The sequence below is a fragment of the Thalassophryne amazonica genome, chromosome 17 (assembly GCF_902500255.1).
Source record: "Thalassophryne amazonica chromosome 17, fThaAma1.1, whole genome shotgun sequence".
NCBI lineage: Eukaryota > Metazoa > Chordata > Actinopteri > Batrachoidiformes > Batrachoididae > Thalassophryne > Thalassophryne amazonica.
In genome coordinates this window covers 63,495,973-63,521,091 of record NC_047119.1, presented here as the reverse complement: position 1 = coordinate 63,521,091, position 25,119 = coordinate 63,495,973, and the positions used below count along the sequence as shown (strand labels likewise).

Genomic DNA, 25,119 nt, shown 5'->3' with positions numbered 1-25,119 from the left:
ATATGAGGTCAAGAAAGAGGTCTTTATTTTACTTTTTATAAAACAAGTATTTGTTTTCATTGAAGCCAAGAAAGGGTGACTATAAAGTGAGTTTTGGCAAAACAAGTATCATTATCATGTTGAGGTGTTAGAGGGTTGTTGTCGGCAGCTGGGGAAAGTAACTAAAAAAGTATCTAGTAATCTAACTTAGTTACTTTTACAATTGAGTAATCAGTAAAGTAACTAAGTTACTTTTTCAAGGAGTAATCAGTAATCAGTAATTGGATTACTTATTCAAAGTAACTGTGGCAACACTGTATAACATAGAGATATAACAACAATTTATCACAACACATTTTTTCATTTCAGTAAATATTGGCCATTCTTAATGGGTTTAATTAACTATTTTTGAGGCAGCATGTTATTTCATACCCAGGTTGTTTGTTTGTGCTGTTTTTGTAAGAGTTGGTGTGGTCAGAGGCAATTACTGACTAGAACTAAAGTTTAAGATCACAAGCAGCAGTACAAAGAAAACAAATTTTCCCTCTGCTGAATTTATTCTGCTTTTAAAATTACACTTGGCGCTTTACATGGATGGCAGTTCATGAGCACTGTTTCCAAAAGTTCCAGTGTGGTGGCCTGTTTTTCTGTTTGCATTTGGCTCGGCTGCTGTTCTCACTGTCCAGTCGCGTGACACCGTTATTGACTACTGCAGGGAAACACTTCAAAATAAATACTAGCATTGTGAGGAAGAATCATAAATCCATTGTGTTTAATTAAAACACATAGGAGTTGTTTATAAATGGATTTTAAACCACTTTGGGGGTTTTTTCTGTATGTTAGCACCATTAGCACTAATTTGCAGGTATGGCTAGCTTGGTGATGTTAGCCACTCATAGTGTTTAACACTCGCACCTAAGGCCCCATAAAAAAACAAAACAAACATTAGTTTATCATCCTTGAGATCAGAAAAAGTGATGCGGGAGGGCAGTTTTTTTATCCTTAGAAACAGCTACATACAACGTCATTTCAAACCTGAAAAACAACACATACAGCAACTGCATACCAAATGAGGAACTGAAAATAGATTTTTTTTTTTTTTTTTAATCTTGTTTCCATGTTGAATACCATCATTTGCAGACTATAAGCCACTACTTTTTTCAGACACTTCGAGCACTGCGGCTTAATCAATGATGCCGCTAATTTATGGATTTTTACAGGCTTTCTCATAAGTCGAAATACGTCAATTGATGCTGTGCATTGATTGGCTGAAAGCTGTGGTCCTCATGCGGCGCAAATTCACACACAAAGTTAATATAAAGTCTTACCTGTTCGTTTTAGTGGATTCATGAACACGTCCTGAAGCAAAATTATCCACATAAAACCTCCTGATTGTGGATTTTGGAAAACGACACCTGAAAATACAATTGTATGCAAAAGTTTGAGCACCCCTGATAAATTTCATGATTTTCCTTATAAATCATTGGTTGTTTGGATCAGCAATTTCAGTTAAATATATCATATTGCAGACAAACATAGTGATATTTGAGAAGTGAAATGAAGTTTCTAGGATTTACAGAAAGTGTGCAATAATTCTTTAACCAAAATTAGGCAGGTGCATAAATTTGGGTACCCCAACAGAAAAAAAATACATCAATATTTAGTAGATCCTCCTTTTGCAGAAATAACAGCCTCTAAACGCTTCCTATAGCTTCCAGTGAGTCTTGATTGTAGTTCAAGGTATTTTGGACCATTCTTCAAAACATCTCAGGTTTGTTGGTTTTGGATCATGGACAGCCCACATAAAATCACACCACAGATTTTCAATAATATTCAGGTCTGGCGACTGAGATGTCCATTCCAGAATTTTGTACTTGTTCCTCTGCATGAATGCCTTAGTAGATTTTGAGAAGTGTTTAGGGTCGTTGTCTTGTTGAAAGATCCAGCCCCGGTGCAACTTCAACTGTGTCACTGATTCATGAGCATTGTTCTCAAGAATCTGCTGATATTGAATGGAATCCATGTGACCCTCAACTTTAACAAGATTCCCAGTACCTGCACTGGCCACACAGCTCCACAGCATGATGGAACCACCTCCAAATTTTACTGTAGGGAGCGTTTTTCTTGGAATGCTGTATTCTTTTTTTTTTGCCATGCATACCGCCCCTTGCTATGTCCAAATAACTCAATTTTAGTTTCATCAGTCCACAGCACCTTATTCCAAAATGAAGCTGGCTTGTCCAAATGTGCTTTAGCATACCTCAGGCGACTCTGTTTGTGGTGTGTACACAGAAAAGGCTTCCTCTGCATTACAGCATCATACAGCATCTCTTTGTGCAAAGTGCACTGTATAGTTGAATGATGCACAGAGACACTATCTGCAGCAAGACCATATTGTAGGTCTTTGGAGCAGGTCTTTTGACTGTTCTCACCATCCTTCGCTCCAGCTTATCTGAGATTTTTCTTGGCCTGCCACTTTGGGCCTTAACTAGTACTGTGCCTGCGGTCTTCCATTTCCTCACTATGTTCCTCACAGTGGACACTGACAGCTGAAATCTCTGAGATAGCTTTTTGTATCTTCCCCTAAACCATGATGTTGAACAGTCTTTGTTTTCAGGTCATTTGAGAGTTGTTTAGAGGCTCCTATTTTGCCACTCATTAGAAGAGATGCAAGAGGAGAAACATTTGCAAATGGCCACCTTAAATACCCTTTTTCATGATAGGATTCACCTGTGTAAGGAGGTCAAGGGTCAAGCTTACCAAACCAATTTTGTGTTCCAGTAATTAGTGCTACATGTATTCAAATCAATAAAATGACAAGGATGCCCAAATTTATGCACCTCCCCAATTTTGTTTAAATAATTATTGCACACTTTCTGTAGATACTAGAAACTTCATTTCACTTCTCAAATATCAGTGTGTTCGTGTGATATATGATATATCTAACTGAAATTTTATCATCCAGACAACCAATGAAAATTGGTGGGTGCAGCTTATATTCAGGTGCGCTCTATAGTCCGGAAATTATGGTACAGTCAATGTGCTACACGCTAGTAGCGTGAAAAACATGCAAACTGTGTGTGAGTGAGACTGAGCAAATGACTGTGTGGTCAATGACAACAAGCCACAAGTTCCGGGCCCGGCTCGGTAAACTTCAGCTGTCTTCACCCAAAGCATACTTACCACTTAGCAGCATGCACATGCTGGTTCCTGCACCAACTGTAACACCGTTAATGAAATTCACTAAAATAAAAAATAGGGGAAAAAAATTGATGCAGGCTGATTTCGGCATGCAGACGGGGATGATAATCTCACGTTTTTTTACCACCTTGTATAAAAACCACTGCCCAGCCCACAAAATTAGATGACCTACCTTGTTAGCCTTACCTAGCTTGGTAACTTCAAGATAGATGAGCGTGTTGTGGCTTCATTTGTAGGGATGGGTGTTGATAAGATTTTATCGATATCGATGCCATTTTCAATTCCGCTTATCGATCCGATTCCTTATCGATTCCCTTATCGATACCTCTTGTGAATTTTCTGTGTACTAAAAGTGGGCTTTGCAGGTTTTCTATGTCAACAACATTTTATTGAGTCTTAAAGTAAATAAATATGAAATTGGTCACTGGATCCTTAAACTCTGGACATAATAAACTCTACATGGTGGATCCTTGATAAAATGGACTGCATTTATATAGCACTTTTCCATCTGCATCAGACGCTCAAAGCGCTTTAAAATTATGCCTCACATTCACCCCGATGTCAGGGTGCTGCCATACAAGGCGCTCACTACACACCGGGAGCAATAGGGGATTAAAGGCCTTTAGTGATTTTCCAGTCAGGCAGGGATTGATCTCTGGACATAAATAGAAATAAGCAAAATCTGTAGTTATTGTCAAACGCATTTCCTTTCAGACATTATTGGCATGAATGTCTTTCCATACATCTGAGCTGAGCTCTTGCAGCTGGCTGTGTTGCACTTCAGGATGTAATTCATAAAGAATATAGGATGTCTTATTTTGGGAGGAAAAAAACGTTTTAGTCGATTGTAGTTTATTTTCTCTGTTACAATGTTTGGAAAGAGGTGTCATTTTATTTAAAGTGGCAATTCATTTTGAAGGCATTAATTCTCGTTTCTTGACTGCAACAAGACAAGAGTCCCAGTTAGTGATTTTAATCCACATAAAAGTGACTCACAATTGACATATATTAAGGGCTTTGAGAGGGGTTAAGAAGCAGAGTTGCCGCTTCTGAAGAGCAGCGAATCAAAGAACCAAAGAGCCAGCGGATTGAAGCATTGCTTCATTGGTTCAAGCTTCAAAGTGGAGTCATGCTGCAGAAGCGGTTGATTACAGAGCCGCTGCAGGGTCTGCAATCAATGTAGAGAAATTATCATTTTTCCCGACACCCTCAGAAACAATGGCCGCTCTGAAGGACCGATAAGGGAATCGTTAAGCAAAAGGACTATTGATATTGGTGACTCGAATCATTTCTTAACGATACACGAAAACAACCGGTTCTCGATACCAAACCCTATTCATTTGTCCCTCCCAGATCATGCCTGTCTTACCCACACTCCACTTCTTGATCCATCTATAGATTGGCCAGGAGTTAGGCAAAATCAGGCACTGTCATGATGGCACCATTTGGAGACGCCCCATTGGATTATGGAAACCTGCTCTTTATAAAACCAATGTGTGACATCACAGAGGGCTTGTACAGTGTAGACACAGTCTGTGGTTTTACCCACTGCTACCCTGGTGAAGTGTAAATGGTTCTAAAGTCATGTCATTCAGTAAAGCAACACTTGACAGTAGAATAGGTGAATATCCTCCGTGCCGTTTTTAGCACTTTTTGAGGAGTTTGTGCTGATGTAAAGGCCAGTGTTTTGTATTACGAGAACACGTTTCATCCACACAGATTTTTGTGGTTTGCTGTTTATGGTTACTAATGTTTGCACGCAGTATAGCAGTTGTTCATAAAAGTGTTTTGTGATTGGTTTTTGTGTGGAAAAGCAGGTACCCCTGCATTCTGGAACATTTCCCAGTTAACTCAGTCCAGCTGCTTTGGGAAACAAACCCATGTGCTGCTGATTGCTGGGCACTTTCGGAATTAGTTCATCCCCTTATATGGAGGTGCCCTGTTTTGTTATATAGCAGATTAATGGAAGAACGCCATCTTTTGTGACTCATTACCGGCTGAGAATTAAGTGAGACATCACCTGGTCCTTCTGTAATGAGACGGGCTGAGGGTTCACCGTGGCGAGGACAGATTACAAGCGACTGTAGCCAGTGAAGCTCCTGAGAGCTGCGGCGGTGCAGATACATATTTGTGGTGTTAGAAATCTCTGCCCAAAGCTAAACGGGGCATGCAAAGGCTTGTCAGCTACCTCTCATACCTTCAGCGCTTTGACTGCATTAGAAATGATGAAGGCCGCGCGATGCTGATTGATGCGACCAAACCATGAGGGCAGCAGGCATGCAGCTTTTCTTCCCCCGTGTGCGCGTTTGACTTACCCGCACACGGCTCAGAATAGATTCTTGGTGCAAGAGTCAGACAGCAGCCAGCGGTTTGGATAATGCTGCTCGGCACTGGAAAGAATGCTGATTCACGTCCTGAGTGAGACCAACTATTTCCTCATCCAAGCAGCTTCAACTCATCCTGCTCAAATGACCATTTAAAAAACCAACGTTTTCTGTAACACTGCAGGCACACAACATATTCAAAATACACCAGATTATATTACTAGAGTTGGTATTTCCTTCAGCTTTGTAGCTCATTTGTTTAAGGGAACCCAAATCTTTTGACCATCACTGAAGGAGAACTCGTATTTTTCAACCTGGATTCTGTTTTTAGAAATTTTTGGATTCATCGTTTCGCTTGGTACAATAAAAGGTTTTACATAACGGCTGAGTGGATCCTTGTCATTTGATTGGTGCTTTGTATGTCATGTGACATGGATTATTCGTCCCATTTGTGTTGCGTTGCATTTAGCGTGCAAATTTGGTTCCATACGTTTTGTACCATTGCATGCTGCAATTTGAACCTGAATAAGTCGTCTGTACCGTGGACTCCTAATGACACCAGAGTTATATCAGTGAGTAAATGACCGTATTTTATGCCACAAATGAGGTCCAGGTTCTTAAAAGCAGCATATCTCCTTTATTTTGGGTTGCCTTATATATACACGTGTTTCTTCTGTGATTTTAATGAATGAAACGAGGGAGCAGCTGATTCATGCTCTGTTTGCTTATATGAGATATAATGTAAAGACGCTCAGGCTGAAAGAAATACGGGTAATTTACTCCTCCTCTGTTCTGTATAAAACCTGTGTAACCTCTTAATTTCGCTGTCTGAGTGACACACCAGTGACATAACTTTAAATAAATAAATCTAAAGTTATCTTCCTTAAACTCAAGCTCAAAGCAAATCTCTACAACTTGATATAAATTAATTAAAAAATATAATACCTGTGCACTAATCATGGTGTCTAATCAGCATCTTCGTATGGCACACCTGTGAGGTGGGATGGATTATCTCAGCAAAGGAGAAGTGCTCACTATCACAGATTTAGACTGGTTTGTGAACAATATTTGAGGGAAATGGTGATATTGTGTATGTGGAAAAAGTTTTAGATCTTTGAGTTCATCTCATACAAAATGGGAGCAAAACCAAAAGTGTTGCGTTTATATTTTTGTTGAGTGTATATCTGAGATGAAAGCCTAGATTTGATGTTTTGGTAAAAGAAACTTTTGTATTTCTTCTTAATTGATGTAAATAAAGTCAAAGACATATTCAGTGACTTAGATATTTAATTTTCACTATTTCACTGCACTTTGTGTGAAATCATAGTCATATCATATATCATATTGATATGACAATATTGAGATATGATAATTTGGCCATATTGCACAGCCCTACTGTCAACTAGCTGAAAACTTTGAATATTAATTTACATGTACATTTAAAAAAAAAAATGCTTAAAATGGCAGGGAGTTAAGAGGGCTGTAATTAGGGGATACTGGGTGGGGGGTAGCCCCCCCAAGAAGCTGAAAGGTTTTAGCCATGCTAATGCTCTCCTGAAGCATTTGCTCAAAAGAAGTCTGAAGGACCTAAATGACATGGTGAGATGCTGAAGAGCTTCACTCATTCATGTCTGCAACATATACATATTAATTAACTATAAATATGCTCATGAGCATGTGCATTTTATTGATATTGTTTTTACTATTTACTGTGTTATTTATTGTGTGTTTCTGCCCACCACGTCTAAATGACTCATTTATTTCAGATCATTGCACACAGACGAGCAGACATTAGGAGGAGGTTGACTAACCTTTTTGCAGCATTAATCATTAGACATAAAGCCAAAATGTTCAGAAATGCCTCTATTGCATAAGTTGTGGTTCAGAACCTTTTACAAAATAATCCAAATGCAGATGTTAGCAGAGGACGAGAAGGAGAGAGAAATCCTAAATTTGCATGTTTTCCAGCTCGTCCTGGGTGGTAATATCTGACGTCAGCCACTTACGGTTACAGCCGTTTGACTTAGTGTGAGACTGTTTAAGTGAACCGAAGGCGCTGCTGAGAAAATTCAATTTAACGCATCGCCCTCGTTGTTTAAGGCTGACACATTGTTTAAATCGTTTGTCAAGCAAATGCGCCAAAACATTCTGTGGACGAAGCTCCTCCAGCCGGAGGGTTCGGTTTGTGCTTTCCTCTGGTTTATGTCACTCTAAGAAGAATCTGTCCGGGTTTGACAGAACAAGGATGTGACGAGGAGCTCTGGGAAACTGCTTTGCTGTGTTTTGTAGCATTTTGTCTACAGATCGAGTGTATACAGAGGTTTACTGCTGACTCGTGTCTGCTCAAGTCACGTGGCTCTAATAAAACTATGACTGTCAAAATAAAACATTCATTTTGAGTAATGAATTATACAACCTATAACAGGTTTAAAAATTGATTCTGTTCACGGTAGTTTTGTAAACATCAACGCCAGGTTAGAAATATTTTTTCTTTGTATTTCAATCAAATATTTAACAAAAGATCGGAAAATTTCCACCTTGTATTTATTTAATTAGATGTAAAAAGCTATAAGTCCAAAACAACAGATTCTTAGTTGAGGTCAACATACACTCGGTCACATTTACCTTTCAGCTGCCTGATTTGTATTTCAGAGTCTTCACAGCAGAGCCCATACAGATCTGCACTGGGATTTGACACAAGTTCTACACCGGATGCTCTTCCTGATGCAGCTCCAGCTTTACTTGGGGAATTACACACGGCCGCTGGTCTTGCAGGGGTCAAATTTCCTGTCCGCAACACAGGTAGACGGAGCTCAGCGGAGGGCGACGTTGTACTGGTGGAGCTTGATGTTTGGCTACGGTCCGCTGACTTAAGCCTGATTTATGCCACTTCATCTCCACAGTTCCGTAGCCACACAGAGCCCTCTGTGTCATTGTGAACCCTTTCCGAGCCCCTCTCCATAGACTGAAGTGCGCCTCCCCAAAAACTGAAGCTACACATTGAAACGACAGAGACCGCACGGGTTGTGATTGGTTACTTTTGCAGTTTCATTCCTTCATCTCCCATCATATTTAAAAGTTTTTGCAATGTGCATGCGATTACATGGGCGCAATTTGGTGGGGGATGGGGGGACATGTCCCCCCACCTTTTCAACCAGTGGGGACAGAATATGGCATGCCCCCCCCACCTTCTGACATATATGTGTGTACTTGAAACATGCTATGCATGCAAAACAATGCCAGAATAGTATCTTTGTTTCTACAAGTTTGTATTTTTAGCAGCATTGACTTGTTTCCAACACCTGTTTCTTGTTTGTCACATTCAGAATTTTCTGGGACTGCATTTGCCCAGATTTGAAACCAAAAATAGTTGCCTCTAGGGACTAGTGTCTACACATAAGTATCAATGGACCATATGCAAATTTACTAAATTCTGAAAGTTAGAAAAGGAAATCAGAAAAGCTATCTGGGACCTCAGAAAGCCCATCTGCAATTATTGCTTGATCTCCAAAATCAGTCTATTCAAGCGAAATTATGTTCAGTATGAGTGTTATCATTAGTGCCACTTCGAAAATTAAATTTATGATAAGTAATTTATCCTAAACTTATGATCTGTTGTTTTTTCAAACTTATGCAAAAACAAATCTTGAGAAAAAAATACAGTATGTGATAGTTAATAATTATTAAGAGCCTGCTCTTTCATATTTATCAATACATTTTACCACATTGCAGTTGTTTTTTTTATGAAAACTCAACCTATCATTCATGTGGCTGACCTGAGTTCTACACATGTGGTGATACCTTATTTACCCCAGGATGTTAATAAAAGCAATGCTGGTTATTCTCAGAATAAAGTACTTTTATCCACAGTTTCAAATTGCATAAGTCAAATGGTGTCCACTTTATGGTCTTCTCAAAACATTAAAATTGCTGTCCTGGATGCTCAGAAAGCACCTGAGCTTATCTAGAAACCGTTGGCTTCTGGGGGACTAAAGTGGCCCCCTGACCCCTGGCCTATGGGATTCGGCCCTGCGGGCCTCACACTTTATCCCCCCCAATTTCTAGTTCTAAATTGTGCCCTTGCGTGATTACATTTCAATTATGAATCAAATAGAGGAACGTTTGGCAGAAGAAGTCTGCAAATTTCTGAGATATGACGCGATCACTCGTACACAAAGCATAGTGGTTGAATTAGGTCACCATCAGTCAACAAAATATTCAAGAATTTGAACACACCATTTTCATTTTATATTTAAATCTGTGCAACATCTCCCACAATTCTATAAGTGTTTTCACACACATTCTTCTGCTATAAACATCATTTCGGCCTGGCACATCTTTTTTTTTTTTTTAGATATGTAACCACCCAAATTTTACCTTAGATTATTAAAAGATGGCCCCAGATGAAAACAAATCACTGCAATAAAATCCTGATAAGCAAAGTGAAAATTGCTTCTTCACGCAGAAACACCACTTTAATTGAGGTGATACAAAATATATGAAAACACACTTTGTGGCGCTGCAGTGAGTCATGCTCAGTGTGTGCACAGTGTCGTTTTAGAGTTTGTAGGTTACACTGTTGTGAAAGTGTAGTGACACGGACCCACAACAGGGGACGTTAATGAACGGACAATGGATAAGCCAAAAAGTAACAATTTAATGTTGTGAATCGCACAACGAAATACAGACAATAACAGAGGATGAGGATGGTCAATCATACACAAGGTGATGTGTGGGCAGGCTCGAAGATAGAAGTGTTGTGTGGGCCGCTGAAGAAGAGGTACTGCTGGCCCACCACCACCAGATGGCGCCCTGCTTGAAGTGCGAGCTTCAAGCACGAGAGGGTGTCATAGCAACCGGGAGTGACAGCTGTTACTCGTCATCAGCATCAGCTGTCACTCATCCACATCATCACCACCACCTTAAAGGCCGGACTGCAACTCCACCTCCCCGCCGAGAAATCAACTACCAATCAGGTAATTTTCTCTGCTGACTCAAAACATTGAGTAATAATCTGAACTTCTTTGCAGCCGTTTTCCTGTGGTGTTTGCCTTATCTGTGGGATTGGCGTTTGGTGTGATCAGCGACGGCTTCGCTTCACACCCCAACCAGATAAGTGGTTAGACAGGAGCTGCACGAGTGTGTGATTGGAGGTGGAGGTGCTCCCTCCTTACTGAATACAGACTGTGGGATTACTGAGTGTGCGACCTCACACTCATCAGGACTGTCTCTGTTCTCTGCCAGCAGTACCGGGTCTGACTGCTGAAGACAGCGGCCACCTGGGGCGCAGGGCTTGGCGGCTCCGGTGTTCTTCAGCTCCGTTGGCAGTGGAAGCTGTGTGGATCCGGCTCTTCTCTCGCCAGGCGTCTTCTATCGTCGAGCCTGCCCACACGTCACCTGGTGTATGATTGACAGTCACTATATTGTTATTGTCTGTACGTCGTTGTGTGATTCACAACATTAAATTGTTACTTTTGGCTTATCCATTGTCCGTTCATTTACGCCCCCTGTTGTGGGTCCGTGTCACGACACTTTCACAACAAGAAGACGTCTGGCCAGAGAAGAGCCGGATCCCACACAGTTTCCACCGCCAACGGATCTGAAGAACACCGGAGCCGCCAAGGTGGCCACCTGCACCCCAGGTGGCCACTGTCTTCAGCAGTCAGACCCGGTACTGCTGGCAGAAACAGAAACAGTTAATGGTGGGTGTGTGAATACACACCCAGCAATCTTTCAGTGCTTAATTCCTCCAGGAGGGAAAACCTCCACCTCCAGTAACACACTCATACAGCTCCTGGAAAACCATTTATCTGGTTGGGGTGTGAGGCAAAGCCGTCGCAGTCCACACAAAACGCCAATGCAGCAGATAAGGACACGTCGCAGGAAAACGGCTGTAAATGAGATCAGACTTGTGTTTGTTAAGGATGCAGCAGAGAAGTTACCTAAGTGGTAGCTGATTTCTCGGCGGGGAGGTGGAGTTGCAGTCCGGCTTTTATGGATGTTGTGGTTGATGAGTGACAGCTGGTGTTGATGAGTGACAGCTGTCACTCCCAGTGGTTCCGACGCCCTCTCGTGCTTGAAGCCCGCACTTCAAGCAGGGCGCCATCTGGTGGTGGTGGGCCAGCAGTACCTCCTCTTCAGCGGCCCACACAACAGAACCCCCCCCCACTCAACGGGCGCCTCCTGGCGCCCGACCAGGCTTGTCCGGGTGACGGTTGTAGAAATCGGCCAGGAGGGCCGGGTCCACGATGAAGCTCCTCTTCACCCAGGAGCATTCTTTGGGTCCATACCCCTCCCAGTCCACCAGATACTGGAACCCCCGACCCTTTTGACGGACGTCCAGGAGCCGACGCACGGTCCATGCCGGCTCCCCGTCGATGATCCGGGCAGGAGGCAGTGCAGGTCCAGGGGTGCAGAGTGGTGAGGTGTGATGAGGTTTGAGGCGTGACACATGGAAAACTGGGTGGATCCGCAGTGAAGCTGGCAGCTTTAGCTTCACTGCGGCCGGACTGAGGACTTTGAGGATGGGAAATGGACCAATAAACCTGTCCTTGAGTTTTTGTGATTCCACTTGAAGCAGGATGTCCTTGGTCGACAACCACACCTCCTGCCCGGGCTGGTATGCAGGGGCCGGGGAACGCCGGCGATCTGCATGGGCCTTGGCCCTCGTCCGGGCCTTCAACAGGGCAGAACGGGTGGTCCGCCACACCCGGCGGCACCTCCGGAGGTTGGCCTGGACCGAGGGCACTCCGACCTCTCCCTCCACAAGTGGGAACAATGGGGGCTGGTACCCCAAACACACCTCAAACGGGGAGAGGCCGGTGGCAGATGAAACTTGGCTGTTGTGGGCGTACTCGATCCAGGCCAGATGGTTGCTCCAGGCCGTCGGGTGCACGGAGGTCACGCAGCGGAGGGCCTGCTCCAGCTCCTGGTTAGCCCGCTCTGCCTGTCCGTTTGTTTGAGGGTGGTACCCGGACAAGAGACTCACGGTGGCCCCCAGTTCCCTGCAGAAACTCCTCCAGACTTGGGAAGAGAACTGAGGACCACGATCCGAGACGATGTCCGATGGTATCCCATGCAGACGCACGACGTGGTGGACCAGGAGGTCTGCTGTCTCCTGGGCCGTCGGGAGCTTCGGGAGGGCCACGAAGTGGGCCACCTTGGAGAACCGGTCCACTATCGTGAGGATGGTGGTGTTGCCCTGGGACGGCGGGAGGCCTGTGATGAAGTCCAGGCCGATGTGGGACCAGGGGCGATGAGGCACCGGCAGAGGCTGGAGGAGTCACGAAGTCCTTTTGTGGTCAGCCTTGCCCCTGGCACAGGTGGTACAGGCCTGGACGTAATCCCGGATGTCGGCTTCCATAGACGCCCACCAGAAGCGCTGCTGGACCACTGCCACGGTTCTGCGCACCCCTGGATGACAGGAGAGCTTGGAACCGTGACAGAAGTCCAAAACCGCAGCTCTGGCCTCTGGTGGGACGTACAGTTTGTTCCTCGGGCCGGTCCCCGGGTCCGGGTTCCGTGCCAGGGCCTCCCAGACGGTCTTCTCCACGTCCCAGGTGAGGGTGGCCATGACAGTGGACTCGGGGATGATGGTTTCTGTTGGGTCCGACAACTCAGCCTTGGCTTCCTCTTCGTGCACCCGGGACAGGGCATCCGATCATTGGTTCTTGGTCCCGGGGCGGTATGTGATCTGGAAGTCAAAGCGCCAGAAGAACAGTGACAAGCAGGCTTGCCTGGGGTTCAGCCGCTTGGCGGTCCGGATGTACTCCAGGTTCCGATGGTCCGTGAAAACCGTGAAGGGCACCATCACTCCCTCCAACAGGTGTCTCCACTCCTCAAGAGCCTCCTTCACCGCCAGGAGTTCCCGATTGCCGACGTCATAATTCCTTTCAGCCGGGGTCAACCTGCGGGAAAAATAGGCACAAGTGTGGAGGACCTTGTCGGACTCCCTGCTCTGGGACAGCACGGCTCCTATCCCTGAGTCAGAGGCATCCACTTCAACTATGAACTTGCGATTTGGATCAGGCTGCACCAGGACTGGTGCAGTCGAGAACCGGCGTTTCAACTCCCTAAACGCGGCTTCGCACCGATCCGACCAGGTGAAGGGGACTTTAGTGGAGGTCAGGGCAGTCAGGGGGCTAACTACCTGACTGTAACCCTTAATGAACCTCCGGTAGAAATTTGCAAAACCGAGGAACTGTTGCAGTTTCCTACGGCTTGTTGGTTGGGGCCAATCTCTCACCGCCGCAACCTTGGCCAGGTCAGGGGCAACGGAGTTGGAGGAGATGATGAACCCCAGGAAGGACAAAGAAGTACGGTGGAACTCGCACTTCTCGCCCTTCACAAACAGCCGGTTCTCCAACAACCGCTGCAGGACCTGACGTACATGCTGGACATGAGTCTCAGGGTCCGGAGAAAAGATGAGTATATCGTCTAGATACACGAAGACAAACCAATGCAGGAAGTCCCGCAAGACGTCATTAACACAGCTTATTTCTTATCCATCATTTTTTCTTTAATTTGTTTTGAACAAGAATAAAGGTGTTTAATTTATTCATTTATTTTTTTGTCCACTGCTCTTCCGTTTCTGAGCTCCTCCCATTTTTTTGCTTTATGTGTGTCAAGATCAGATTATTTTTAATTATATATCTGATTATTTTATTAATCACAAAGCTTGTAATTCATTAGATTATTATTAATCGGGTGATCTCCTCAGCAAAACCCGTGAATGATTTGCGTTTGGTATGATGCAGCTTTTTTGGTGGTGGTGGTTGGGGGGGGGTATAATTCCACTCTCGACGTGACTAAAGGCTCAGTTCTTCAACACATGGCAGCTCAGCGACGCAGTCGGTCTGAAGTAAAAACAGTCTCTGAGTGTTGACGTAGAGGATGGAGCACCGCGTTGTAAAACCACTTTGAGCGTCTGCCTCGGATGGAAAAGCGCCATAAAATTGCACTGCATTTACGAGGCACATCACTCGCCACCAGCCAGCTCCGACCTCGAACGTGTTTGTGTGCTCGCTCACTCTGTTTGTTTTGTGGATTAAGACTTAAGACCGGCCTGGCACAACCCAAGAACCTAAGTCCTGCACAAACACAACATATGAATGACCTTTGCAAAAGGCAAAGTCTTAAAACAAGTTCGGATCAGAACAAAATTGCTTCTGTAAAGCGCCAACACGGAGGGACGACTTCGATAACACAATGGACGAGGGTGAAGGTTGTCTGATCGTCCGGTCTCCCTGTGAAACTTTCAGGACTTCTACATTTACAATTCTGTTCTATAATACTAGAATTTGCTCATTAAGTCGAGTTGGGTGGAGTTTAAATTTTGTGCTGAAACTAAACCATGACAACCAGAAATACATCCACAAATGCACAGAAGTAAAACATTAAGAAAACATCACCTCCAAATGCTTTGAATTCTAAAAATACAGAAAACGCTTGAGATACAAGTTTTTTTTAATTCAGCGTCTGAGTGATGCAAAGGAGAAATGAAGTTGCACAGTACCAGTGTACATGCTAAATGCTTCTACTTTTAGTAACTGGACTTTGTCGATAATAATCAGGGTTGTGTCCATAAGGAGATCAGCTTTCATCTGCAACAAAAAAGGGGAAAACTGGACAAATGAAGAACCAGAAGAATTGTCACTCCATTAATATATTTATTCATTATTTATGGACTACATGCACTAAAATTTGTGACGTATATCCATATTACTTCAAATAATACTGCTTGATCGTTTATGGTCTTGCTCTTGTTAACAGTGTGCTGTTTTGGCATGACTGTCCACCTTATTCCGAGCCCCCATGAGGCCTTGTCTGAATTATGGCTGAGACTTGCAGTAAGAACCGGAACAGGCGTTTGTTTACATGATAACGGTTCACGCTAATCCATTTTCTATGACGATTAGAAACGTAAACAACAGCTGTCACAGCTCAAATGAGACATTACATTTGCATCTGTGTCTTTTCGGGCAGGAACACACACCGCACCGCTTATGTGGAGGAAATATAAAAAAAACAGCCAGTACCTGTGGGACCACATCGCGCCATTATGTGGAAAAAATAACATAAAATCATACGACCCAATGGACGCGAACCCACGCCATCTAAAAGCTCTGATTTCCCGTCAGAGACTTTTCCACTGAGCTACGGAGCTGTCCTTTGAAAGCTATGGGAATCTGCCTTATATCAGGAAGGACATGGAAGTATTACAAAAAAAATTTAAATCACACACACCATTTAAAAACACAGCATTCATCAAGTGAGCAATACAAATATGATCCGTCTGTTCCTCTGTAGATGACCCATGGTCACAGACATACAGTCATGAAATTACATGAATGAGAAGCAGTTCGCTTGTCTCATTCATGTCCACATCTGCTGGCGCGTCTCCAACTGGCCGCGCGCATGTCTTGTGGACGACGCACTGCAGGACACCGCGTCATGTGGAACAGCGCTCATGTGGCTGACCTGGCAGTAAGATCACCTGATGCGTGTTCTGATCTGATGGTCCATTTCAACCTGAGAGCAGCCTGTCCATATGCGTGCCATGAGTGCGTGCGCTCACTGCAGCTCACCACAGTGATATATGTTTTTATTTATGTCCACTTGATAACAGCAAACAGACACACGCGTGTCACAGTGGGTAGTTGTTTGTCCAACCCGTCCAAACACAGTACGTGGTGTCCAGCTGGACTGTCCAGATCCACAGATTTCCACAACGGCTTCAGTGGGAGGACACACCTCCTGTCATCTCAGCGCACACACCAAAGCCACACTCGTGTGGGACTTAGACAAATTTCTCTGCAGGTACAAAAGTGATCATCTGCAGTCTCCTGTCATGCCAAGAGTGCAACTGGCTACATATTTTCTAAGTGCCATGCGAGGAGTGTTAGATGTTCGTGTGTGTCACCTGGAATTTGGCCGGCACCTGCCGCGAGGGGGTGTGATGGTTTCGCACAGCCCACACTTTGTCTTTCAGGCACTTGTGTGCGCAAATAGTTGTAGCAACAGGTGTGGACACCTTAAAGGTGCGGCGGTGAGAGATTTTGTGGACACCTTAAAGGTGTCCACAAAAATCAGAGAGAACAAAGTCCCAAAGCAACAGTTTTTATTTTTTGCCAGCAAAAAGTAAACAAAATCCACCATCGTCAGGTACAGCGAGGACAGCTTCAAAGATAGAATGACTGACCGTGCATTTTTATACACTTCAAGGGTCAGCGACTCCTCCCAAATGGGCTGACCTTTCTAAACTTAGCACTTCTTACACCAATAAAATCAGTTATTAATGACATCATTATATAAATGCAAATTAGATCAATTCTTGGAAATCCCCTTCCCAGTGGGTTCACTCTTGGTCAGGGGGTGTTAAAAAAAACCCTTTGTCATGGAAAATCACCAGGTTAGTCGGTTCATCTCTGGGTCAACAGGCCCTGAGCCCTGAAAATTTACTCCTCTGGTAAATCCCACGTTTTTAATCCAATATTCATTTCCTTCACAGATTAAGTGTTTCACTCAAATTATACAGTCACGTGCCCAGTTCCGGATCATTGCCAGTTCCGGATCACTGCTGTAGAATTTGCACCGCCGTTTCTCGTAATGAGAGCGAATAAGCTAATACTTGGTACCAATGGAAAGACTGATGTTTTGTCTACAAACGACCACAAGCTCGACCGGATCCAGCCATCCTTGTGATCAGCAGAGGAATCAAAACATCCCGGTCTCGGTGGTGTGCGCGCGTTTTCTGGCTCACTCATTCCTGCAAGTGTGAAAGTGACAATCTCTATTAAGTAACAAAGGTGAATTAGCCATTCAGTGTCACTGGTTCTAGAGTGGGAAAATACTTACTTTTTTTAATTTAGGGCCTAAAGCAAATGACATTTTTTCTGCTGAGCACAAAGTAACACTGTTGCTTGTTTTTAATAACTCCTCTCACATTTAATGGGTTTGATGCACTCACTTGTAAAACAAATGTAGCACAGCGCAAGTCTGAGAACTCAGATTACAAGCTTTCATTCAGACAAGCCGAATCAGTAACAGCCGGATCTCTAATCAGAAGCAGCGGGTCCACAATTTACTCATCAACCTGTGTCAAAGCCATTTAAAGATGTCAGTCGTGACTCACCTTTCTGCTGATTAAAGTCGCTAACTGGGACTCTTGTCTGTTGTTGCAGGCAAGAATAATTTCACACCGTACAGTTTTTATTCATTCCTCATTAATGTGCCTTTTTGCACTGAGGCGGTCCATGAGAGTTCTCTTCGCCAATTCCTAGGCTAAAGTCACAGACCCTCGTGTAAAGGAAAAATAATTGTTGGGGAAAGTGTAGTGACACGGACCGACAACAGGGGGCACAAATAAACGGTCAATAGATGAGCCAAAAGGTAACAATTTAATGTTGTGAATGTGTACAACGAATATACAGACAATCACAGAATCTAATAGCAGTCAATCCACAAAAGTGACGTGTGGGCAGGCTCGAGGATAGAAGACGTCTGTCCTGAGAAGAGCCGGAACCACACGATTTCCACCGCCACAGAACCCGGTGAATACTGGAGCCGCCAAGTCCCGAATTCCCAGGTGATCACCGTCCCCGACTGCTGGATCTGGTACTGCTGGCGAGGAGCACAAACAATGAGATGTGGGTGTGTGCACACCCAGTAACAAAAACAGTCAGAAGGTGGAAAGTCACCTCCACCTCTAACACACACTCGTGCAGCTCCTGTCAAACACTTATCTGGTTGGGGTGTGAAGCGAAGCCATCGCGGATTACGCCAACCTCACTGATAAGGCACTCCACAGGAAAGCAGCTGCAAAATGAATTCAGACTAGGACACAGTTAGTTTCTGGCTGAGGATATTACCTTCACAGGTAGATGATATCTCGGCAACGAGGTGGAGATGATGTCCGGTCTTTATGGAGTGAGATGATGTAGAGTAGATGGGTGACAGCTGTCAAGAGATAATGAGTGACAGCTGTCACCCCCGGCTGTGTCCGTGGCGGCGGCGCCCTCTCGTGCCTGAAGCCCGCACTTCAGGCAGGGCGCCCTCTGGTGGTGGGCCAGCAGTACCTCCTCTTCAGGCGGCCCACACAACAATAATAATAATAACAATATCCTTTGTGCATTGTTGTGGGAGATGACTGATTAAGCACCGTTTTTCCAAATGCTGCTGCTCTCTGCCGCCGTTATGGTCTGTTACTGGTTGCGCGACTCCACTCCTAGCAGGACAACGTCCGATAAGATGTTCCCTCTCCGCTCAACTCAATCCTTCCAGCCCAGTTCCAAATTTCCAGGTGCTCACTTGCTTTGGGCTGTCTGCTGGGGCAAAACAACAGTAACGTGAATGTGATGACACACGTTAGCTAACTCCTCACCACCCGTTAGTGTTACTTTAGGAGAGTTAAGAGTAATCTGGTAGTGTTGATTTTCAAGTAGTATTATTAAGGGTTAGTCAGTCTTCATTTTTCAACACTGACCATGTTGAAATAATGCTAGGTGAGTGTTAATCAATTAACACTTTCAAAGTGTTAATGTTAAGTGTTAACACTGAAAAGACGATGTTTGATGCTAATTGCAAGGTGCAGTGGGTATTTTGGTGGTGGGGAATATGTAAATGGACTGCATTTATATAGCGCTTTTCTATCTGCACCAGACGCTCAAAGCGCTTTACAATAATGCCTCACATTCACACATTCACACTCACACACGGATGTCAGGGTCCTGCTGTGCCAGGCGCCCACTACACACCGGGAGCAAATTGGGGATTAAGGACCTTGCCCAAGGGTCCTTAGTGATTTTCCAGTCAGGTTGGGGTTTGAACCGAGGATACTGAGGTCTCAAGCCCACCAATTAACCATTGAGTGCCTCCCAGTTCACCTTTTGGAACACCTGTCCAACACTTGTCTTTATTTCTTTCTATTTATGCTTTTTTTTCCCCCCAGTTTGTATATGAGAACTATTGCTTCAAACTATTTTTGCCAAAGGTTGTCTGTGTTTTTATTTCATTTTTTTGTTTTTTTTTGTTTCAGGTCCAGTGAAAAAGGTTTCTGTCAGCCGTACCGAGGCATCGCCTGCGCTCGCTTCATTGGCAACCAGAGTATATATGTTGAGTCTTTGCAGATGCAGGGAGAAAGTGAGAACCGTATCACAGGTACACAAATCCATCTGACATGGTACACATTTATCCCAAAACAACTCTGTATTACTTAAAGTCTGTGAGATTTTTCAAAACATTTTTTCCAACTGCAGAATTTGTTCTTCCTCCAAATAAAAGAAAGACTGTTGCTCCGTGCATGTGCAGAAATCTGGCCAATTTTTTTGGATCCTCCAAACTGTGACTGTCTAGCGTTGGGACCAGGAGGCAGAGCTGTGGTCTTATACACCTCTCTGCAGCTTCTCTCCCCCTGCCATCCCCTCATTACCCCATCCCCGTAGAGACGGTGCCTGCTCCCAGACCACCAATAACCAGCAAAAATCTATTTAAGCATAAAAATTCAAAAAGAAAAAATAATATAGCACCTTCAATTGCACCACAGACTAAAACAGTTAAATGTGGTCTATTAAACATTAGGTCTCTCTCTTCTAAGTCCCTGTTGGTAAATGATATAATAATTGATCAACGTATTGATTTATTCTGCCTAACAGAAACCTGGTTACAGCAGGATGAATATGTTAGTTTAAATGAGTCAACACCCCAGAGTCACACTAACTGTCAGAATGCTCGTAGTACGGGCCGGGGCGGAGGATTAGCAGCAATCTTCCATTCCAGCTTATTAATTAATCAAAAACCCAGACAGAGCTTTAATTCATTTGAAAGCTTGTCTCTTAGTCTTGTCCATCCAAATTGGAAGTCCCAAAAACCAGTTTTATTTGTTATTATCTATCGTCCACCTGGTCGTTACTGTGAGTTTCTCTGTGAATTTTCAGACCTTTTGTCTGACTTAGTGCTTAGCTCAGATAAGATAATTATAGTGGGCGATTTTAACATCCACACAGATGCTGAGAATGACAGCCTCAACACTGCATTTAATCTATTATTAGACTCTATCGGCTTTGCTCAAAAGTAAATGAGTCCACCCACCACTTTAATCATATTTTAGATCTTGTTCTGACTTATGGTATGGAAATAGAAGACTTAACAGTATTCCCTGAAAACTCCCTTCTGTCTGATCATTTCTTAATAACATTTACATTTACCCTGATGGACTACCCTGCAGTGGGGAATAAGTTTCATTACACTAGAAGTCTTTCAGAAAGCGCTGTAACTAGGTTTAAGGATATGATTCCTTCTTTATGTTCTCTAATGTCATATACCAACACAGAGCAGAGTAGCTACCTAAACTCTGTAAGGGAGTTAGAGTATCTCGTCAATAGTTTTACATCCTCATTGAAGACAACTTTGGATGCTGTAGCTCCTCTGAAAAAGAGAGCTTTAAATCAGAAGTGTCTGACTCCGTGGTATAACTCACAAACTCGTAGCTTAAAGCAGATAACCCGTAAGTTGGAGAGGAAATGGCGTCTCACTAATTTAGAAGATCTTCACTTAGCCTGGAAAAAGAGTTTGTTGCTCTATAAAAAAGCCCTCCGTAAAGCTAGGACATCTTTCTACTCATCACTAATTGAAGAAAATAAGAACAACCCCAGGTTTCTTTTCAGCACTGTAGCCAGGCTGACAAAGAGTCAGAGCTCTATTGAGCTGAGTATTCCATTAACTTTAACTAGTAATGACTTCATGACTTTCTTTGCTAACAAAATTTTGACTATTAGAGAAAAAATTACTCATAACCATCCCAAAGATGTATCGTTATCTTTGGCTGCTTTCAGTGATGCCGGTATTTGGTTAGACTCTTTCTCTCCGATTGTTCTGTCTGAGTTATTTTCATTAGTTACTTCATCCAAACCATCAACATGTTTATTAGACCCCATTCCTGCCAGGCTGCTCAAGGAAGTCCTACCATTATTTAATGCTTCAATCTTAAATATGATCAATCTATCTTTGTTAGTTGGTTATGTACCACAGGCCTTTAAGGTGGCAGTAATTAAACCATTACTTAAAAAGCCATCACTTGACCCAGCTATCTTAGCTAATTATAGGCCAATCTCCAACCTTCCTTTTCTCTCAAAGATTCTTGAGAGGGTAGTTGTAAAACAGCTAACTGATCACCTGCAGAGGAATGGTCTATTTGAAGAGTTTCAGTCAGGTTTTAGAATTCATCATAGTACAGAAACAGCATTAGTGAAGGTTACAAATGATCTTCTTATGGCTTCGGACAGTGGACTTATCTCTGTGCTTGTTCTGTTGGACCTCAGTGCTGCTTTTGATACTGTTGACCATAAAATTTTATTACAGAGATTAGAGCATGTCATAGGTATTAAAGGCACTGCGCTGCGGTGGTTTGAATCATATTTGTCTAATAGATTACAGTTTGTTCATGTAAATGGGGAATCTTCTTCACAGACTAAAGTTAATTATGGAGTTCCACAAGGTTCTGTGCTAGGACCAATTTTATTCACTTTATACATGCTTCCCTTAGGCAGTATTATTAGACGGTATTGCTTAAATTTTCATTGTTACGCAGATGATACCCAGCTTTATCTATCCATGAAGCCAGAGGATACACACCAATTGGCTGGACTGCAGGATTGTCTTGCAGACATAAAGACATGGATGACCTCTAATTTCCTGCTTTTAAACTCAGATAAAACTGAAGTTATTGTACTTGGCCCCACAAATCTTAGAAGCATGGTGTCTAACCAGATCGTTACTCTGGATGGCATTTCCCTGATCTCTAGTAATACTGTGAGAAATCTTGGAGTCATTTTTGATCAGGATATGTCATTCAAAGCGCATATTAAACAAATATGTAGGACTGCCTTTTTGCATTTACGCAATATCTCTAAAATCAGAAAGGTCTTGTCTCAGAGTGATGCTGAAAAAACTAATTCATGCATTTATTTCCTCTAGGCTGGACTATTGTAATTCATTATTATCAGGTTGTCCTAAAAGTTCCCTAAAAAGCCTTCAGTTGGTTCAGAATGCTGCAGCTAGAGTACTGACGGGGACTAGCAGGAGAGAGCATATCTCACCCGTGTTGGCCTCTCTTCATTGGCTTCCTGTTAATTCTAGAATAGAATTTAAAATTCTTCTTCTTACTTATAAGGTTTTGAATAATCAGGTCCCATCTTATCTTAGGGACCTCGTAGTACCATATTACCCCATTAGAGCGCTTCGCTCTCAGACTGCGGGCTTACTTGTAGTTCCTAGGGTTTGTAAGAGTAGAATGGGAGGCAGAGCCTTCAGCTTTCAGGCTCCTCTCCTGTGGAACCAGCTCCCAATTCAGATCAGGGAGACAGATACCCTCTCTACTTTTAAGATTAGGCTTAAAACTTTCCTTTTCGCTAAGGCTTATAGTTAGGGCTGGATCGGGTGACCCTGGACCATCCCTTGGTTATGTTGCTTTAGACGTAGACTGTGGGGGGTTCCCATGATGCACTGTTTCTTTCTCTTTTTGCTCCGTATGCATCACTCTGCATTTAATCATTAGTGATCGATCTCTGCCCCCCTTCTCGGCATGTCTTTTTCCTGGTTCTTTCCCTCAGCCCCAACCAGTCTCAGCAGAAGACTGCCCCTCCCTGAGCCTGGTTCTGCTGGAGGTTTCTTCCTGTTAAAAGGGAGTTTTTCCTTCCCACTGTGGCCAAGTGCTTGCTCATAGGGGGTCGTTTTGACCGTTGGGGTTTTTCATAATTATTGTATGGCCTTGCCTTACAATATGGAGCGCCTTGGGGCAACTGTTTGTTGTGATTTGGCGCTATATAAGAAAAAAGTTGATTGATTGATTGATGTTATGTATTCTTACAGTATGTTCCTAGAGGTGGCGCTGGCTAACAAGATTGGTCATATTTGGTGTGACCTGCCTGGTTGACTCATTTTACAAAACTTCACCATAAAAACACAGTGATATCATTTTCAAAGGTTTAAAAGACAATACTAGATTGTATAAATATGCTGCCTTCACATGATTATTAATATATTATTTGGAAGTGGACATACTAGTTAGTCAACAATACTGACTGCCCGCGCTAACTTCATCCCATTTGTCTGGTTGTCGATATACTAGTTGGCCAATAACAATGACGGTCCGTGCTAGCTTAAAGCTAGAATGCTGGCAATCTTCAATAGATAAAATATAGTCTGAAGTTCAATATATATAAACTACTATATATAAGAACCCATTAAAATTTTTTTGGGAATTTATAATTCATGGGAACATACATAATTTGAGGGAAATCCATAGCGTATTTCGCCACCGGCGAACGTCAAAACCTGCAGACGAATTCAAGCCGGAAGTGCATCTGCACTTGCGCACATGCACTTAATAACTCAGATAATCAGATAATAACAGACTCAGATAATAACCATAACTGTACACCGTCAGACACCAGTCACCAGGCAACTCACCTGTCCAAAAGCAGCGCTGCAAAATCCTTGTGAGTTCGATCGCCAGTCTTCTAGCTAGCTGCTAGCGGTGAACCCCCCCCCACGTGACCTGTGACATCACCCCGATGGCATTCTGGCTTTCAAATTTTTGGCACCTGCCAATAATTCAGAATTTGTTTTGATACGGACAAATTTTAATCATGTTCAGACTAATATTTTGGGAATCCTTTATATTCACCCTAACAAACAAAATTCTTACAGTCGTCTCAATTTCAATATGCTTCCTGGCACTCTAGCTAACAAACAAACAAAATTCTAACAATCGTCTCAATTTCAATATGCTTCCTGGCACTCTAGGTTTAAGCCTCTAAATGTTGAGTATAATTGTACTCATCTGTGTGTTTGTAGAACTATTTCTTTGTTTGATACAAAAACATATTACAAACACAAATCACACACTCCAGCCTTAACAGGAAAAGAAAACTCACTCACTCAGTTAGTTAATGTGAACAGTTTTTATCTTACCTTCAAAAGTGCTGCAGGCAACAAAGTCTCGGTGTGGACCTGCAAACCTTGGACTTACATTTTAACCTTGTTGAATGCTTGGTGTGCAAAGTAATTGTTAAACAAGGTCAACATACATTGGATTCTATGACATATGTTACCCCGTAATGTGATAACTAAGCATAACGGAAGGTGCAAACTATTGTCTTTTTAAAATCATATTACATCAACCAACAATTTGCATCACTTTTTACCAAAATTAGAGCAGCTTTAATTTTTGACCTCTGTATAAACTGGAATTTTACTCCATAACTCCATAACATTCAGTCATGGAAAGTCCAAACTGTACCTTTTTGGAGTCTTTATGATCAGGAAAATAATGTGATATACTTTTCAATATGATTGGAGCACTTTTGAATGTTGACCCTTGTGTAGTACTTCCTTGACTCCTATCTGGCTATAGTTGCCATGGTGGGATGGGATTTCACCCAATGCCCAAGTGTGCACTCAGATTTTGCACCACATAAATAACTGTGTGTGGTCAAATGGATTTCCGCTGTGCTCATTAGACTGGGTGCTATAGCTTATCAGTAGAGTCCATTATTTTAGTGCAGTGTGCTCATTTTTGATAATGATGTAAGGAACATTAAGCTGTTTTTCTGTTTTC

The 25,119-nt window shown here is 43.1% G+C and overlaps 1 protein-coding gene and 1 long non-coding RNA gene across 4 annotated transcripts in view; one reads left to right on the top strand and one right to left on the bottom strand.

Annotated features, from left to right (window-relative positions):
• The window catches only part of ror2 (receptor tyrosine kinase-like orphan receptor 2), a 192,993-nt gene that overhangs the window by 160,209 nt on the left and 7,665 nt on the right, over positions 1 to 25,119 (top strand). For all 3 annotated transcript variants that reach the window (XM_034192308.1, XM_034192306.1, XM_034192307.1), the window contains one exon: positions 19,540 to 19,661. In XM_034192308.1, coding sequence (XP_034048199.1) covers positions 19,540 to 19,661 — 122 coding nt within the window. The remainder of the gene's footprint in view (positions 1 to 19,539; positions 19,662 to 25,119) is intronic.
• Positions 258 to 25,119, bottom strand: LOC117529508. The gene is made up of 4 exons (XR_004566031.1): positions 24,532 to 25,119; positions 23,574 to 23,577; positions 2,270 to 2,277; positions 258 to 268 (listed from the first exon to the last, which is right to left on the bottom strand). It is a non-coding gene; the product is annotated as an uncharacterized LOC117529508 (long non-coding RNA).